The sequence below is a fragment of the Hemiscyllium ocellatum genome, chromosome 34 (genome assembly GCF_020745735.1).
Source record: "Hemiscyllium ocellatum isolate sHemOce1 chromosome 34, sHemOce1.pat.X.cur, whole genome shotgun sequence".
Lineage (NCBI taxonomy): Eukaryota > Metazoa > Chordata > Chondrichthyes > Orectolobiformes > Hemiscylliidae > Hemiscyllium > Hemiscyllium ocellatum.
Window position 1 is genome coordinate 41,469,912 of NC_083434.1, and position 19,430 is coordinate 41,489,341.

At 40.4% G+C, this 19,430-nt stretch overlaps 1 protein-coding gene across 2 annotated transcripts in view; it reads left to right on the forward strand.

Moving 5' to 3' along the window:
• pign (phosphatidylinositol glycan anchor biosynthesis, class N) overlaps positions 1-19,430 on the forward strand; it is a 116,365-nt gene that overhangs the window by 30,280 nt on the left and 66,655 nt on the right. For both annotated transcript variants that reach the window (XR_009646901.1, XM_060849792.1), the window contains exons 10-12: positions 1,027-1,086; positions 10,125-10,217; positions 12,507-12,562. Coding sequence is in view for 1 of the 2 variants with exons in the window: in XM_060849792.1 (XP_060705775.1) it covers positions 1,027-1,086; positions 10,125-10,217; positions 12,507-12,562 (209 nt within the window). In the remaining variant the exon portion in view is untranslated. The remainder of the gene's footprint in view (positions 1-1,026; positions 1,087-10,124; positions 10,218-12,506; positions 12,563-19,430) is intronic.

A 19,430-nucleotide genomic window follows, 5' to 3' on the forward strand; every position in this document is an offset into this window, starting at 1 on the left:
CTCATGGGCAACAAGAGATAAACAATAAATGCAGCCCAGTCAGTGATGCTCACATCCCATGAGTTCATTATTTTTTGAAAAAAATTATGCAAAAGTTTAGGAATCCTGTAGTTTCCTATTGCAACCCCTTGGCCAATTGGATTAGACTTTCAAAATCCAGCATTCTTTTCTCCTTTCTTTGTAATTGTGATTTATTTTGGCATTCTTGCATTTATCCTGATGAGTACAAAACCTTCAACGTTACTATTTTCTGCAGTTCAGTTTTCAGCTTCTTTTAGATGCTCTTTTGTATGTGATTTTCAATCCCTATCCAAGATGCTGACATCACTGGTTTTATGTGCCATTATTTAGGGACAACTACTATGCAAGTAAATGCTCTGAACTCAGCATAGCTGCTGCTTTTGTTGCCAGGGACATAATGGTGCTTCTGGAGTTTACACAAAAATCAATGTAGTTTCTGAAGACACTGGTCAATGCAAATAGTTTCCAGTATGATCTGTAGATATTAACTTAATTCTGAAAACAAATTCTATTCGTTAAACTTTCCAGAAGTTGATTTTGGGAGGATTGCCAGGGAGCGATAAACCTCCATCCTGTAATATTGACAACCACAATCCTCCTGACAAAAAACAGACAGTTCAAAACTTGTGCAAACTTTGGTTTCTCTTTCTATTTTTTTCAACATTCTCTGGGTACCAACGTCCCTCTGAAATCCCTGTTAGTTTGAGCATAATGCCTGCCCAGACCTGAAGCATCTACAGGTTTTTTTGAACAGTGAATTAACTTTCAAGCCTGGCCTCATAAACAAGTATGTTTGTCCTCATTCTTTTTTTAAGAGCTCAAAAGTTACCTTCAGCTCTTAGTTAACAGCTCTAAACCAAAATGACACAAATGAAAAATGTGAAGGTCTTGACAACGGGTTCTTCTGATTATTGGATTTAACAGAGTGCGTAAGTTTATATTACTTTATTACTGCTGTTCACCTTGAAATGTTGCAACTAATTGTTTCTATTTTGCATTGCACAGGCTGATGTAGCACCACTGATAGCTGCTTTAATCGGAATTCCTTTCCCTCTTAATTCTGTGGTGAGCTAATGTTTTGAAATTTTATCTAATTATGTGGCAGACAGTGCATTTTGAGCTTACTAATAATTGTGAAAGTTCTGTAATTTTGATTCTGTATTTTTGTGATGATTAAGTGTATATTCTGTGAGGGCCTGTCAGCAGTCCAGGGTCTTGCTGATGGCTGCTGCAGAATGCAAAGCTGTTGTGCAACCTCAGGTGTCCAATGTTTGGGCATGCGATTTCAGGAGAGGGAACGGTGTCATGTTACAAGCAATACACTGAGTAACACTTTACATTTCATTAACTAAAAGAGAAAATGTTGGAAGACTCAGCAGATTATGGTGTCATAGAGATGTACAGCATGGAAAGAGACCCTTCGGTGCAACTCGTCCGTGCTGACTAGATATTCTAAATTAATCTAGTCCCATTTGCCAGCATTTGGCCCATATCCCTCTAAACCCTTTCTATTCATATACCTATCCAGATGTCTTTTAAATGTAGTAATTGTACCAGCCTCCTCCATCACCTCTGGCAGCTCATTCCATACACACACCAGCCTCTACGTGAAAAAGTTGCCCTTTAGGCCCCTTTTAATTGTTTCCCCTCTCACCTTAAACCTATGACCTCTTGTTTTGGACTCCCCTACCCTGGGGAAAAGATCTTGACCATTCACCCTATTCATGCCCCTAATGATTTTAAATTTAAAAATCACAAAACTGGGTTGTAGTCCAACAGGTTTATTTAGAAGCACTTAATTTTGGAGCACTACTCCTTGATTGTGGTTGTGGCCTGATGAAGGAGCAGTGGTCCGAAAGCCAGTGCTTCCAATTAACCTGTTGGACTATAACGTGGTGTTTGTGTGATTTTTGACTTTGTACACCCCAGTCCAACACTGGCACCTCCAAATAATGATATTAAAAACTTCAATAAAGTCACCCCCCCTCCATCCTCCGACACTCCAGGGAAAATAGCCCAGCCTATTCACCCTCCCCTTTTAGCTCAATCCCACTAACCCTTGTAAATAAGCTGTAAGGTTTGGCAGCATCTGTATAGGAAGTAATAGGGTTCATGTTTCAAGTCCAAATGTAATGAGCTTATGACAGTAAAGAAGGCATTTGGTATGCTTTCCTTTATTGGTCAGAGTATTGAGTACAGGAGTTGGGAGGTCATGTTGCGACTGTACAGGACATTGGTTAAGCCACTGTTGGAATATTGCGTGCAATTCCGGTCTCCTTCCTATCGGAAAGATGTTGTGAAACTTGAAAGGGTTCAGAAAAGATTTACAAGGATGTTGACAGGGTTGGAGGATTTGAGCTATAGGGAGAGTCTGAACAGGCTGGGGCTATTTTCCCTGGAGCATCAGAGGCTGCAGGGTGACCTTACAGAGGTTTATAAAATTATGAGGGGCATGGATAGGGTAAATAGACAAAATCTTTTCCCTGGTGTCGGGGAGTTCAGAACTAGAGGGCATAGGTTTAGGGTGAGAGAGGAAAGATATAAAAGAGACCTAAGGGGCAACTTTTTCACACAGAGGGTGGTACGTGTATGGAATGAGCTGCCAGAGGAAGTGGTGGAGGCTGCAACAACTGCAACATTTAAGAGGCATTTGAATGGGTATATGAATGGAAAGGGTTTGTAGGGATATGGGCCAGGTGCTGGCAGATAGGACTAGATTGAGTTGGAATATCTGGTCGGCATGGACAAGTTGGACTGAAGGGTCTGTTTCCGTGCTGTACATTTCTATGACTATGACTCTATGATTGCTGCTTTAGATCCTCGCTCCCCAGCCGGCACACTTTGTCTGTGAAAGTTGGTGGTCAGTGTGGTTTCGGAGTCAGTGTCTGTTGTCCTCTCAGCTGATCATCCTTGATCATGTTTGATTTCTTCTTTACTGTCTGAGAGGGGGGGGTGATGGCTCTATCTCTCTCTGCAGGCTGAGTTCTTCAAGTCCACTTTAAGGTTTAGCAAACCATGAGAAAGGGCATGGTTTGAGATGGTGACCAAACATGTGGATGAAGGTAAAGTGGTTGATGTGTATATAAGGCAGTTGGTAAGGTTCCCCACGGTAGGTTATTGCACAAAGTACAGAGGCATGGGATTGAGAGTGATTTAGTGGTTTGGATCAGAAATTGGCTAGCTGAGAGAAGATACAGTATTGTTCAGTTACTGGTGGTGTAGGATGGTGTAGTAAATTTGCAAATGACACTAAGGCTGGTGGAGTTTGGATAGTGATGAAGGATATTGCAGATTACTGAGGCATATAGCTAAGCTGCACAAGTGAGGTGGCAAATGGAGTTAATACGGGAAAGTGTGAAGTTATTCACTTTGAAAGGAGCAACAGGAATAGAGAGTACTAGGCTAATGTAAGATTCTTGGTAGTGTAAATGAGCATAGAGATCTCTGTGTCCATCTACATAGATCCCTGAAAATTGCCACTCGGGTTGATAGGGTTGTTAAGATTGTATACGGTGTGTTAGCGTTTATTAGTAGAGGGATTGCGTTTTGGAGCCATGAAGTCACATTGCAGCTGTATGAAACTCTGGTGTGGCTGCACTTGGAGTATTGTGTACAGTTCTGGTCACCGCATTATAGAAAGGATGTGGAAGCATTGGAAAAGATGCAGAGGTGATTTACTAGGATGTTGCCTGTTATGATGAAAGGCTGAGGGACTTGCGACTGCTTTCATTAGAAGAAGGTTGAGAGATGACTTAATTGAGACACACAAGATGATCAGAGGGTTAGATAGGGTGGAGAGCCTTTTTCCTCAGATGGTGATGGCTAGCATGAGGGGACATAGCTTTAAATTGAGGGGTAATAGATATAGGACAGATGTCAGAGGTAGTTTCTTTACTCAGAGTAGTAGGGATGTGGAACGCACTGCCTGCAATATTAGTAGACTCGCCAACTTCAAGGAGATTTAAATGATCATTGGGTAGACATATGGATGATAATAGAATAGTGTAGGATAGATGGGATTCAGATTGGTTCCACAGGTTCCATCGAGGGCTGAAGGACCTGTACTGCGCTGTAATATTCTATGTTCTCTGTACTTTTCATTTGGTCTAATGAAGTGTCATATTGGACTTGAACCTGTTACTCTCTCCACAGATTTTGTCCCACCTACTGAATTTCTCCAACACATTCTGTCTTTATTTCAGATGTTGAACATCTGCAGTATTTTACTTTTGGTTTTATTAAACTTGAATACTTAGATTGGTTCCAGTCTCCTATTTCCTCCAGTCTTCTATCGCATCTTAGATACAGCCCTTCCAAGAAGATAGTCACTACTCGTTCACAAGATGCCACAAAAAATGCAGCTTTGAGCCTTTGCTAAGGAAATAGCAGGTAAAAGCAATATGTCTTCAGTGTGGAGGAGCTAGAATTACTGCAAATTCAGTGCCCCGCAAATGCTGATAATATGTAAAAGAACTCTCAACATCTTTGGGCGGCACGGTGGCACAGTGGTTAGCACTGCTGCCTCACAGCGCCAGAGACCCGAGTTCAACTCCCGCCTCAGGTGACTGACTGTGTGGAGTTCGCACGTTCTCCCCGTGTCTGCGTGGGTTTCCTTCGGGTGCTCCGGTTTCCTCCCACAGTCCAAAGATGTGCGGGTCAGGTGAATTGGCCGTGCTAAATTGTCCGTAGTGTTAGGTAAGGGGTGAATGTAGGGGCATGGGTGGGTTTCGCTTCAGCCCGTCGGTGTGGACTTGTTGGGCCGAAGGGCCTGTTTCCACACTGTAAGTAATCTAATCTAATCTTTATGAAGAAAAAAGACAAGTTAGTTCTTTGTTAGCACCCATAAAGATGTCAGTGCCCAGGTGTACACCTATACATATTCTACAAAGCTCCATAGCAACTATTTTCTTTTCTGCAACTCCACCAATACAATGGACACAAAACCCTACATATATGAGCATGTGATGTGTTACTCAGCTTTTAGGAAATTTCTCCAAGTAGTTGTCCTCCCATTTATCAAGATTCCCTTATCAGCTGCCTTCAGCAGAATGGCTTTTCTGCAAACTAGTCAACAAAGGTAGGCACCCCACCTTGGATTATAATCCTGTGGTATCACACTCAACCTCTTAATAACATTTTATAGCCCAAGAATTTGCAGAATTTCCTCATCAGCTGTACAGTAGATATTTACTTTTGATACAGAAAACGATGAGGTAAGACAATTTCCTCATTTTTTAATTAAGTTAAAAGCTGGCATTATGTTTGTCCTTTTTTGAATTCTATTTGTCTCAGTGCACTAGCTTTTAATGATCTTTCACTACTATTATCTTATTTTTTAAAAAAAAACATTCATGGGAATGGGTGATAATGGCAAGACCAGCATTTTTTGCCCATCTCTAGTTAGTGCATTGAACCACTGCAGTCCATTTGGTGTAGGTACACTCATCATTTTATCAAGGAGGGAGTTCCAGGATTTTGACCCAGCAACACTGAAGGAAGAATTGTATAGCAGCATGGTAGCTCAGTGGTTAGCACTGCTGCTTCACTGCCACTGGAACCCAGGTTTGATCCCGCCCTCAGGTGACTCTGCAAGTTCCACAAAGACACCTTCACGTGTTTGCGTTGGTTTGCTCCGGGTGCTCCGATTTCCTCCTGCAATCCAAAGATGTGCAGGCTCGATGGATTGGCCATAGTAAATTGCCCTGTAGTGTGCAGGTTAGGTGGTTTAACTGTAGTAAATGTGGATTTACGGGATAGGATGGTGTGCTCTTCGGAGGGTCAGTGCAGATTCGATGGATCAAATTGCTTTTATCTGCTCTGTAGGGATTCTATAGTTCCGAGTTGGGATGGTGAGTGGCTTGAAGAGGAAATTGCAGTAGTGACATTCCTGTGTATCTGTTGCTCTTGCCGTTCTAGATGGTAAATCTCTTGGGTTGCTTGCAGTGTGTGTTCGTGACTTAGAGGACAGAAGTAGGTGTATTGTAGCCACATTTGCAGCTGACACAAAAATAGTTCGAAAGACAAGTTATGAGAAGGATACAAACAGTTTACAGTGAGATATTGATTGGTTAAATAAGTGGGCAAAAAGCTGAAAAAATGTAAAAATAAAGTATATTGTGTGAAAATGTAAAGTTTCCATTTTGGAAGAGAGAATAAAATAACAGAATATTACTTAAATGAAGAAACACTGCAGAAAGTGACAACATTAAGGGACTGGGAGATACATATACCTGAAGCCCAGAAAGCTGACAGATAGGTACAGCAAGTATTCACAAAGGCTAGTGGAATGTTGGCCCTTGGGATTGGTGTCTGAGTGGGGATATCTTACTGCAACTCTACAAGATGCTGGTTAGACTACATCTGGAGTACTGTGAGCAGTTTTAGTCCCTTTATTTAAGGAAAGATATTTAATTGGATGCTCACTTGGATGATTCATGGTGTGGAGGGATTATCTTAAAAGCAAATGCTAACCAGCTTGGGATCCTATTCACTGGGACTTAGAAGAACGATAGGTTAGTTCATTAAAACAAAAGGATTCTTAAGAGTCTTAGCAAGGTAAATTCTGGGAGATTGTTTTCCCTCATGGGAGAGTCTCGGACCAGAGGGCATAGTCTCAGAATATAGGGGTAAGTGAAGACTGCAGATGTCAGAGATTAGAGTCAAGAATGTGGTGCTAGAAAGGCACAGCAAGTCAGGCAGCATCCAAGGAGCGGGAAATTGATGGTTCAGGCAAAAGCCTTTCATCAGGAATGAGGCTGGGAGCCTCAGGGGTGGAGAGGTAAATGGGGGGTGGGGGGTTTTGGGGATGAGGGGGATGTTGGGGGAGGGGGGTGGATATTAGGCTTGGGGGTAGGTAGCTGAGAGTGCACTAGGTGGATGGAGATGGGGTGAAGGTGATAAGTTGGAGGGAAGGGTGGTGCAGATAGTTGGGAAGGAAGATGAACAGGTCATGAGGACGGTGCTAAGCTGGAAGTTTGGAACTTGGGGTGAGGTAGGGGGAGGAGAAATGAGGAAACTGGTGAAATCCATTTTGATGCCATGGGGTTGGAGGGTCCCGAGGCAGAAGATGAGGCGTTCTTACTCCATGCATTGGGTGGTGGTGGAGGAGGCCCAGGACCTGCATGTCCTCGGCAGAGTGGGAGGGCGAGTTGAAGTGTTGGGCCACAGGTGGTGGGGTTGATTGGTCTGGGTGTCCCAGAGGTGTTCTCTGAAGTGCTGACATGACCTGGCCCATCTGTCAATCTTCCTTCCCACCTATCTGCACCACCCTTCCCTCCAACCTATCACCTTTACCCCCACCTCCATCCACCTATTGCATTCCCAGCTTCCTTTCCCCCCAGCATCACCCCCCCCCCCCATTTATCTCTCCACCCAGAGGCTCCCGTCCCCATTCCTGATGAAGGGCTTTTGCCTGAAACATCGATTTTCCTGCTCCTCGGATGTTGCCTGACCTGCTGTGCTTTTCCAGCAGTACACTCTTGACTCAGAATATAGGGGTGCTGATATAAGACTTAGATGAGTTTGAAGGTCTTGTGAGGGTTGTGAGTCAATGGAATATTTTGCAACAGGGAGCTGTGGGGGAAAAGTGTTTGTGTATATTTAAAGCTACAACAGATAGATTCTTGATCAATCAGGGAATTAAAGATCACAGCAAAAAGCCAGGAAAGTGAATATGAGAAGTGTCAGATCAGCAATGATCCTATTGAATGGCACAGCAGTCTTGAGGAGCTGAATGGCCCGCTCCTGTTCTTATTTCTGATGGTCTTATGGTAGGTGATGTCTAAACAACCTTGGTGAATTTCTGCAGTGTATCTTATGAATGGTGCACACTGCTGCTCTTGAGTGGCGGAGCTGAATGTTTGTGGGTAAGGTGCCAATTAAGTGGGATGCTTTGTTCTGGATAATGTCAGGCATCTTGAGTATAGTTGGAGTTGCACATGCGACAAGTGGAGAGTATTCCCTCACACTCCTGATGTTTACCTTGTAGGTGATGGACAGGCTTTGGGGAGTTGGGAGATGAGTATTTTACCACTGGATTCTTTGCTACTCTAGCTTCTCACTAATATGAAGATTTCCTGATTTGTTTTTCAAAGGTGCTGGATATGTGACTTGCTACCTTCCAATGTAGAGCACCACTTAGATACTCACTTTGTTTGCTTTTAACATTGTTTTGTAAGTTCCTGTTTCCAGTCATACATCCAACTGTGTCTTTGAACTTGAATACAAACATGATTATATAATTTCATATTGGATGCATATGCATTCTTTTATGGGGTGTAAATGTTGTTGGCTTGGCTGGCATTTACTGTCAATCCCATATTGCTTTTGAGAATGTGATGGGAAGTTCCCTTCTTGAACTGCAGCAGAATATTTCTACATTCAAGTTATTCATCCACAAAGTGAAAAACAAAAATCCAAGTCCAGATTCTTAGACAACACCATTGGGCACATCTATCATGCAGAGTACTGCTTTTCCTTAATCTTCTCCTTCTTTAAGTAAAAAGTGAGGTCTGCAGATGCTGGAGATCAGAGCTGAAAATGTGTTGCTGGTTAAAGTGCAGCAGTTCAGACAGCATCCAAGGAATATTCCTGATGAAGGGCTTGTGCCCGAAATGTCGAATTTCCTGTTCCTTGGATGCTGCCTGACCTGCTGCGCTTTAACCAGCAACATGTTTTCAGCTCTTCTCCTTCTTTACCTGTGTTGCAAGATTACCTTGAATTCCATGCACTGACATTATTGTTGATATACTTGTAGGGAGTTATATCCCTGTATTAAAACCTTCTGATCAACGTGCATAGGTGCTCCTGGTGCGAAAGAAAAGTCATGCAATGTGCTGTAATGACTGCTCCTTGGTGGGTCTGACATCCATCATTATGAAGTGCTTTGAGAGGTTAGTAATGGCACGCATCAACTTCAGTCTCCAAGATTGCCTTGATCCACTGCAATTCACCTACATTCACAATAGGTCCATAGCAGACACCATCTCTCTGGTCCTACACCCATGCCTGAGCATCTGGATATCCAGGACACTGACAACCTGATTCAGTAACACTTCTGTGCAGTGTTTGCCATGTAAAATATCTTGATTGCCATGATTAGAATTCTCAATTGGGACTAGCAGTGTGTGCTTATATCCTCATTAAGGGGTGAATCCAAAGTAAGTTTGGGTGGCTTTGGACCAGACACTTTGTCATGATGCCAAACCAGATCATTCTTTAAATTGAGCTCTAGTTTATAGATAAGTTTTATCAGTATACAGTAGTTTGCTTTGGTCATCCCTTCTTGGTATGAAAGGGTTTGGTTTTAAAGAATCCTACTTTGAATTAAAATAATGCACTTGGATTATTTCTACAGATATGGTATGAATGCTTGACTCCAAAATGGGGCAAAAGCATTATCATCCTTTGGATGGTGCTACTTTAAAAGGAAATGTTTATAAGTAGGCCGTTAGTGATTGTTTTGATTGTATTAACCTCGATTTGCTCCTTCATCATGTAGAGAGTTCTGCCATTCAAAAAATCAAAACCTTCAAGGAGATGTATAACATTTGGTTATGTAAGATCATGCCAAATTGCATTTATATGAAATTGACAATTATACAAAATTGACAGGCAGAAGGGACCAGCTGGTCCATCAAGCCTGTTCAAAATGAAAAGGAAAACTACACATTTTATCTCATGAAGCACAATGTTATGATGTTTATTTTGAAAATTATATAATTTAAGGTGGATTATCAACATGCACCACATTTTTATTGTTTCTTTTTGTTTCTTAAACATAACTTCTGTTACTTTTCATCAATTTATAACATCGAATGGGAGAGTGCATCCAGTTATTCAAGAGTACACGACGTTGTGAAATCTGACAGCTGTCTTGCTTCGGCAGTCTAACTAATTTCTTTATTTTGTTGATAAACTGCTTCACATTGTTAATTTTATTTTTTAAGTAAAACTGAGAGGTACTCTGTACTCAGTAAATATAGCATGAGAAAACTGATGCCGTAGAATGTATTATAATAACTGAAAGCAGTTGTTTCAGATATTTTAGGTTATTCTTTTGTGGTTTGTGTTTCAATTTGTCAAATGTATTTTGTTTCTCTTAGGGCATTTTACCTTTGGAATACTTAAACAACAGCGACCAGTTTAAAGCTGAATGTATACTAACAAATACTGTGCAAATATTGGAACAATTTAAGGTATGCAGTTTGTTATTATTAAATATTATTTTTGTTTTGAAGTTTAAATACACACCCAAAAAACCAGTGTGTTGAGAGGGTGATTCAGATCCTCAAACAATGTTTCTGGATATTGTTATTCATGATTATGAGCAGAATCGTAGCATTAAATAATTCAAAATCTCATGATTAAATTTTCTGAGCTTACTTAAATAGACATTACTTGATTCTGAGCCAAGTTATGTTGACGTATAAGTCAAAAATGATAGCCAGTATGTTGTTTTTTTTGTTTTGGATCAGCGCAATAACTTTAATAGCACTCCAGCTTTGCGATTACATTAGTATCTTTTTATGAAAATATAATTCGTGATTACTTGGACTGGAATTTTACCTCCTATGCCATTCCACAGTAGGTGGATGCTGAAATAAACAATGGGGCAAAAAGCCATGGCAACCAGGAACTTCACTCTCCCTGTTCTGCTGGGCTATTGTAAATGAATGCTGTTTGTAAATGTGGCTTGGTCTTCTCATCCAGTTACCTCCCGTTTTTGCCATTTCTGCTGTTGTCCAATTAGAAGCTGATAGGCTAAGCTAGTGTCCACAATGTCCAAAGTGGAAGGAGAAGCTTTTATAAAAGCTTTTTGTCCTCATGATGTGGTTTGTTAGTTGGTTCTGTCCCTTTTTTAAGGTTACTTTCCATTTACTAAGTTTCCAAGTAGGACCTGTTGCACCTGTTCCCAGTTTTTTTCTTAAGAATCCTTATAGCATGGAAACAGTCCATTCAGCCCAACAAGTCCACACCGACATCCACCCAGTCTCGCCTCCCTACCTTATCCTTATAAACCTACATTTCCCATGGCCAATCCACGTAACGTACACATCCTTGGACATTAATGGCAATTTAGCATGGCCAATCCACGCAACCTGCACAACTTTGGGCTGTGGAAAGAAACCAGAGCACCTGGAACTAACATATGCAGACACACAGAGAACATACAAACCCCACACAGTGCCTGAGACTAGAATTGAATCTGGGTGCCTGATGCTGTGAGGGAGCAATGTTAGTCACTGAGCCACCATGCTGCCCCTTTTTAGGCTTTAAGGCCATGGGAACAGAAGCTGGTCTGCCCCATTCCCCACTCTGGCCCCAGACCCAGGCCCCCGTTTCCCCCAACCTGGGCCTGGGCCCCAACCCTGCTTCACCCCACCCGGGTCTTCCTTGGTGGACTCCCTCTTGGTGGCGAGAACCCTTTTGACTGCCCACCTTGCTGAACCAGTGAAGCTAACCCAGGATTATAGTTCAGTTGAAAGTGTGGCTAGAATTTCCCAGGAAGGGAAATCCAGTGGTTGCCAAAGGCACTGCCAAAATGTAATGAGCACTCTGGCTCTGAATCTCTGCAGGGAATGACTGATCTCCTGCTGCAAAGGTCCAAATGATTGAAATTATTACAAATTGTTCAGACAACTGAGGAAATTCAGGGTCTCCTGGTTAAACTAATGCTTTTTTAAAAAATAAATTATTGTTAAATAAATTGTTAAAAAATAAATTATTTCAGCGAAAGGCTCCTGGTTAAAGGAGTAAAATTGATGAAATCAGCAAATCACAATTGGATGACATTTCTTTGGACTTAATAACTTTCAAGATTTAAGAAGAGGATGAAATATTCTATAATTTTAGGATCATGAGAAAGGTTGAGATAGAACAGAAGACTTACTAATTTTGTGTCTATCATATGTCAAAACATGATTTTGTGTAATATTTTGTTCTTCCAATCCATGGAATTTATATGTGCATAATGTGGAATATTATGAGCAAAATTTTATAACCCATACCTCTGCCTTCAGGTCAGCGGGTTGGCAAGAGGAAGGGGAGAATTTCACAGGCAGCCATCATGCCATCCTGCCCCGCCCCACTAAGTGTTCATGTTGCAGGGAGGGAATCTCTGCTCATCTGTAAAATTCTGCCAACTCAGTGTGATTATTGTAAAGAAATCCGAACTGAAAAAGTCATTAAATATGGAGAGCCGTTAGCTAAGGAATTGAAGAGGAATTAGCAAGGAAGGATGTGCAGAGTATTAATTACATTTTTGAAACCTTACTTTTAAGCCACATCTTATTAATGTTGATTTAATTTCATGGTAATAGTTACTTCATATATCTCCATGCACATATCAGTGCTGCACCACTTTTAATGTCAGGCCACCTCTCAAGTTCTTTTATAATATTGAAGATAGGGAATATTACTGCTGTATAAATGCCAGAAAACTCTTAGACATGGAACATACTTTGAAACTCTTAATTATTTTACAGGTGAAAATGATTCATAGAAAAGAGACCACACTGTCCTTTTTGTTTAGTCCCTTTAAGTAAGTAAATTTTTTTTTATTATTGCCCGAGTGAGTTGAAATTTATTTTTCCATTTTGTATAATTGAGAATGGAGCATTTATCTGAAGTATGTAAAGTTTAAGAGATATAATGCATGTATGCTAAGCATCAGTCTTAATTGTTGGTGCCAGTGTTTGTCAAAACAACCCTATTCCTCCTCTCGTCTTCAGCCCTACTGCTCTTCAATAAGATGGCTAATATATTGGATAGCTCCCACTCCTCATCTTGGCATAGGAGAGGAGGAAAATGAGAGGGGCAGGGCAGAAATAGACAGTGAGGGAAGGGAGCTGAAATGATCTCAAGCAGAGGGAGAAGTTTGAAGAGTAAGAATCAAAGTGAATACCAGTAAAAGGAGAAGGGATTGTAGTGATGGTTGGAATTATAAGGGGAAAAGGTAATAGTGAAAGGAGGAAAAAAAATACGGAAATGAAGAAGGAATTAAACAAATGGCAATGACAAAGGGAGCATAATCTGTGGTAATAAATGGTAAAGGACAGAAGCTGTGTTTGAAATGTAATAGGATAAGGAAAAAGCTAAGCTAAGGAATGGTGGGGAGAAAGGAGGCATTCACTGAGTGAACAGGGGGAAGGCAATTGCCAAAATTAAATTGTGCAAGGTGAGTGGCGAGTACTTTGGGGGGTTAGAAGGAAAGTTACTAGTTTCAGTAGTTTAGGTGGGCGTGAGGTGATAACAGCTGAAGCTTACCAGCTGGAGGGATTTGGTTTGAAAGGGAGAGTTTATGACTCTCATAGTGAAAATGAACTGAGAAAGTTGGATGAAGAGAATACTTCCAAAAAAAGAGTAGGGGATTGACTGAGGTACAGTAACTTTGACTATATCTGAAGAGCTTAAGAGTGCCTTTGTGAACTAAGACAGTGATATGAAACTGATTGGAAATGGGAGAGTGACAATTGAAATAACATTTTTTGATATCAAGTGGTACAGACTTTCCAACCTGCAGAAGGGCAAGACCAGTATTATACCTGCAGCATTTGGATTTCCCCTAAATGAGTTCCACGTGCATAACTTTTGTTTCCTCCGATACAAGTAAAGGAAGATCATGCACTTCTCAGTGGTTAAGTTTCATAACCTGTTTAACAACTTGTTTTCATATATCAGGGCAGTTCTTGAATTGTCAGCTGTTTAAGAGATGTGTCAGGTTATTTTGCAGCTAGTTTCCTAGCTTGATAGAAATAATCATATTCATAAGTAATGTTGAAGCGAATTTAACTCTTCCAGTACTGAAATATTTTGTGGTTTCAAAATATAATCAACATTGTCTCCTCTGCTCTGCATTTCAACATCTTGAATGCTCTGTAGAACTTTTCTAATAAAAATGATGTAGAATATATAACAAGCTATTTCATAATTAATGCCACATAAATTAGCTCATTATTGAAATTTCAGTGAGATTGTGACACCCTCCATGGATAGGTGATTACCAGAGATTGCTGTGCCATGTCAGAGAATGCCAAAATTAAAATCTTTTCTGTGGCTTCTTTTTTGACCTCGGGATGTCAGAAGCACCTTAGGGCCAATGAAGTAATTTTGCAGTCATTGTTATGTAGGAAATGCTGCAGTCAAGTTGGACATAGCGAATACAGAGAGCGTTCTCTGAAGCACAGAGGGATTGATACAATATTTATTAAATGTTAATAGTATTTGCCTTCAGTGATCTGAACCATAATTTCAATCTGGAATTCCAATAATATTGATTTCTGCCTGCAATTAGCATTTTGTTTGATTTCACCAAATATGCAACCACTAATTCAGAACCAGACTGTCTCTGAGAAGCAGGATTTGGAATTCCGAATGTTGAGAATAGTTCTGGACAGTTTATACCAGTCAAGTGCATTATGTAGCACTTTTCACGGTCTCAGAAATCCCATTGGCTTTACAGCCAGTGTTGAAGTGATATAATATAGGAGTGGGTCAGCCATTTTATATGCTGAAATAATCCACTAGCAACACTGAAAATAATTTGTTTTTAGTAATGTTGGTTGAATGATAAATGTTGACCAGGTCACTAGAGTTAATTCCCTTTCTCTTCCTTGAAATAAAGCCATGTGATCTTCTACAGCTTTGAGATGACAGGCATAAGACTTTAGTTTATGTTTCATCTCAAAAATCATGGAGTGATCATTTGGTGCTCCCTCAATATTGAATTGGACTGGTAATCTAAATGCAGGGTATTGTGTCCAAGACTTTGCAGTAAGAATTGAAACCAGAACCTATTGACTCCAAGATCATCAGGAGCTTCAACTGACATTTTTTTTTGTCCTTGCCTTCAACAGACTGGCTTCTCTGACTTGGACTTGGACTTAAGACTATTAGACAGAGGGACAGAAATTAGGCCATTCAGCCCATTGAGTTTGCTCTGTCATTCAATCATGGCTGATAGTTTTTTCAAGCCCATTTTCTTGCTTTCTCCCTTTGATCCCTTGGCAATCAAGAATGACCTGGCTTCTCAGCCTTCTTTGGCAATTAATTCCACAGATTCACCACTTTCTAGCTAAAGAGGTTTCTCCTTATCTCCATTCTCAAGGGTCTTCCCTTTACTCTTAGGCTGTGCCCTCAGGTCCTTGTCTCTCCTAACTGTGGAAACATCTTCCCGACATCCACTCTGTCCAGGCCATTCACTATTCTGTAAGTTTCAATCAGATCCCCCCCTCACCCTTCTAAACTCCATAAAAGTGGCACATTCCAGCTTAATTTTAGGCCTTTCTGGTGCACACACCAATCAAAATTCTTGCAGGAGTGTATTTGAAGAGTCACTAGTTTAAAGTTTCAATGACAGTAATTTCAGATAAACCAGTGAACTGAAAAGCATCCCTTATTTAAACATAAGTAATTTTAGTGCTCAGGTGTCAGTGACTTGTGTTAATACCACTGTGATGTCCAGATGGTATCTGGGAAAGAAAAAAAATGCCTGCATTTGTTCGGTACCTTTCATGACCCAGGGTCATACAAAAGCGTTAAGCAACGAATGAAGTAATTCTGAACAGCAATTGTTCTTGTCCATAAAAAATTTGTAATTGCCAATTTGTGATAATGACATTTTTAGTAAAGTTGGTTGAAGGGTAAATTCTTCAAGGTGCTGGGGAGAATTCCATTACTTGTCCATGTAACTCTTTACTTCAAGATAATGAGGGCATTAATTAATTATTTTATTTGAAAAATGGCACCTCTAACAGTGCAACTCTCTCTGTTCTGCACCGGAACATTAGCTTGGGTTTTCTACTTAAATAACTTGAATGTATCCTCTATCCTCAACCTTCTACCTCAGAACCAAAGGTGCACTCCACTGAGTTGCAGCTGGCAATCAACTTTAAATTTGAAAAGGTTAATAACATTTGCTCTCCTCTTTCACTTGAATAATAGATGGCACAAGTCTGACTGTGACTTGTTATTAACTAGAGAGGACACATTTAAATGAATAGATAATGCTGAAAATGTCAACGACCAAAGTGCCAGATGGCAGACAGCAATATTGCTTCTGTTTTTGTTAGATACAAGCCAGGACCATAACCCTGTTAGCACAATGGTCATGTGGCTACGATGTCACCTCAAGGAAAACAGGAATCTGCAGTTGTGCTGTCAGTGCGAGACGCCAGCATGTGAAATGAAGATTTCATTAAAGCAGCTGGTGTTGCTGAAAGGAGGGGTGGGTATGCTGTCACTGTCAAGAGCATATGTTTCTTGTTGCTAGCGTTTTAACGTTTCCTGCCTTTGTCGTGATTTCTGACTGACCTGCTGAAGATCTTTTGTAAAGAGATCTAGATTTTAGTCTATAAGTAATATTGTAAAAAACAAAATTATTGTTAAACATTTAGAAGGATTTGTATTTTGGAAGCTTGCCATTCCCTTTGCCACTATCTGTAAATGTGAATTGACTGAGGAATATAGAGAGTTGTCATCTTAGCACTGTGATTGTGTTAGTGTAGACTAAAAAGACTTGCTTCTAATATTGAAGTAAATTCTTCACGTGGATCCCCAGTGGAGTGTCTCCGCATGTGATTTGCTGTTTGCATTTGATTCTTACATTGATAACTGACTGACTGTCTCTTCTGTAAGGACTTATTTTTATTTTTGAAACGAGAAATTTCTTCAGTGTTTATTTCATGCCTGTCTTCGTAACTGTGGCATAAATTCTGTTTGTTTGTATGAATAGCGTTTCCAATGAAATTGCTCTCCTTTAGTTACCATACCTCACCAGTTTTTCCAAAGTGTCTTCTCAACAATTAATGCTCTTTTCTGAGCCACCTATAAACTTCAATTTCAGCAGTGCACCCATTTTTCCCTCCATAAATCACCTTCATCTTGGAAAAGAACAAAAGATGTTTCATTTGTGAAGGATCCTATTTGAACTCAGGACCTCTTGCTTCCCCACTGTTTTATCATTGGGAATGTTTTAAAGCCATTCTATAAATGTTAATTATTGTTGAGACTGGCTGTGAAACTATCTCAATTAAATGTTAACAATAATTCAGAAATGTCTTGAAAGATTACATGTGACTGACTTGTTGTGAGAAGGGTAAATGATCATGGACAATACTGCTGTTATTCATGCAACGTTCAGAAAGTATACCAATTGGTAAAAGGTTTGTTTTGACTGGGTTCAATCATTAATTCAGATGTTTCTGCCTGAAATGTTAACTGATTGCTAATTGATATGTTGAGTATTTCAAGCATTCCTTGTATTTGCTTCAGAGTTCTACTGTTTGTGGCATTTGTGCTGGGAATGATTTGTTCTGTGGGGTAGATGGTTTGAGGGTGGATTACAAAGATAAAAACAATGAATGCAATCCTGTGTTCATTTTGGATTTCTGTTTGCTCTGTATGTAGCTGCTTATTACCATTTTGTACACGTAGCATCGTTACCCTGCTGGGATCCGACGCTTTCCTGATCTGGTATCTGAATGTGGCAATTAGTTGTTCTCTTTGGGATAGACTTTGGAAAAAATTAAATAATGGAGAGACTTGCATATGGCATTTTTATACCTTGTCTCTTAAATGTTTCAATGTCGTACCTCTTGTAGGGTTGTCACAATTGTAATGTGGGAAATGCGGCACCTAATTTGCGCTTAGCAAACGCTCAGAAACAGCAGTGATAATTAATAATCATCTGTTTTTGCAGTGTTGAGGTATAAATGTTGTTCAAGGCAATGGGGATAATTCTCCCGCTCTTTGAAATAGTGCCATGAGATCTGTCATATAGACCTGAAAAAAAAGACACGGCCTGAATTTAACTTTCATCTGACAGATGGCACCTCCAGTAGTGCAACATTCCTTCAGTACTGAATTGGCTTGTCAGCCTTGATTTTGTGCATAAGCTCAAGAGGGGGACTTGAACCCAAAGTCCTGTACTTGAGAGTCTAGCATGCTCTCAGCTGAGTGACTGTTGGCACTAATGCTTTAGAGATAGCAACAAGGATAGCAATGCTTAGGTATTATGGAGTAAATAAGAAAGTTTCCAGCCTCTATACAGTTTAATGTGGAAATTAGCAAGTTGCTATTCAATTTCCCTTCTCTAGTTGTTGTACCAGTGTTTTTCCTAAAGGTTGTGCATTGAAATGCATTGAAGGACATGGGTGTTTTTTTATTCTTTATGGAATGGAAAGGCCAGCATTTGTTGCCCATTGTTGATTTCCCTTGAGAAGTTGCATTGTTTACATGGTAGATATCTACCAAGATAGCCAGAAAATGTTGGGACTGGTCCATTGTACATTTTAATGAAGTGACAAAGATGATTGAGAGAAAAGTGCTTGATGTTGTCTACATGAACTTCAGTAAAGTCTTTGACAAAATGCCTCAGGGCAGACTGATACAAAAGGTAGAGTCACGTGATATCGGGGTGAGCTGGCAAGATGGATACAACACTGGCTTAGTCATAAGAGACAGAGGGCAGAAGAAAGGATATTTTTGGAATGGAGGGTTGTGACTAGCTGTGTTCCACAGGGATCAGTGCTGGGACCTCTGCTGTTCATGGTCTACATAAATGATTTGGAGAAAAACATGGCTGGTCTAATTAGTAAGGTTGTAGACGATACAAAGATTGGTGAAGTTGCGGATAATGAGGATTGTCAGAGCATGCAGCATGATATAGATCAGTTGGAGGCATGGACAGAAAAATGGCAGATGGAGTTTAATCTGGACAAATGTGAGGTGATGCATTTTGGAAGGTCAAATACAGGTGGAAATTATACAGTGAATGGCAGAGCCCTGAGGAGCATTGATATGCAGAGAGATTTGCTTATGCGGATCCACAGATCACTGAAGGTAGCATCATAGGTAGATAAGGTAATAAAAAAGGCCTATGGTATGGTTGCCTTCATTGGAGGGAACATTGACTATAAGGATAGGCAAGTTATGCTGCAGTTCTACAGAACTTTAGTTCAGCCACACTTGAATATTGCATACAGTTCTGGTCACCACATTACCAGAAGAATGTGGATGCTTTGGAGAGGGTACAGATCAAGTGGACCAGGATGTTGCCTGGTTTGGGGGATTTTAGCGATGAAGAAATGTTGGATAGACTGGGTTTGTTTTCATTGTAACGCAGGAGTTTGAAGGGTTACTTGATAGATGTTCAAAATATTGTGAATAGCATAGAGTGGAAAGAATGAGGCTTTTTTCCCCAGAGTGGAGGGATCACTTACTAGGGAACCCAGTTCAAGGTATGAGGTGGAGAACGGGTCCAAGGTATGAGGTGGAGAACGATTAAAAGAGATGTGCGAGGCAAGTTTTTCCCACAAAGAATGGTGAGTGCCTTGAACACCTTGCCAGAGGAGGTGGAAGAAGACCCAATAGCAGCATTCAAGAAGTACCTGGACAAATATATGATTAGA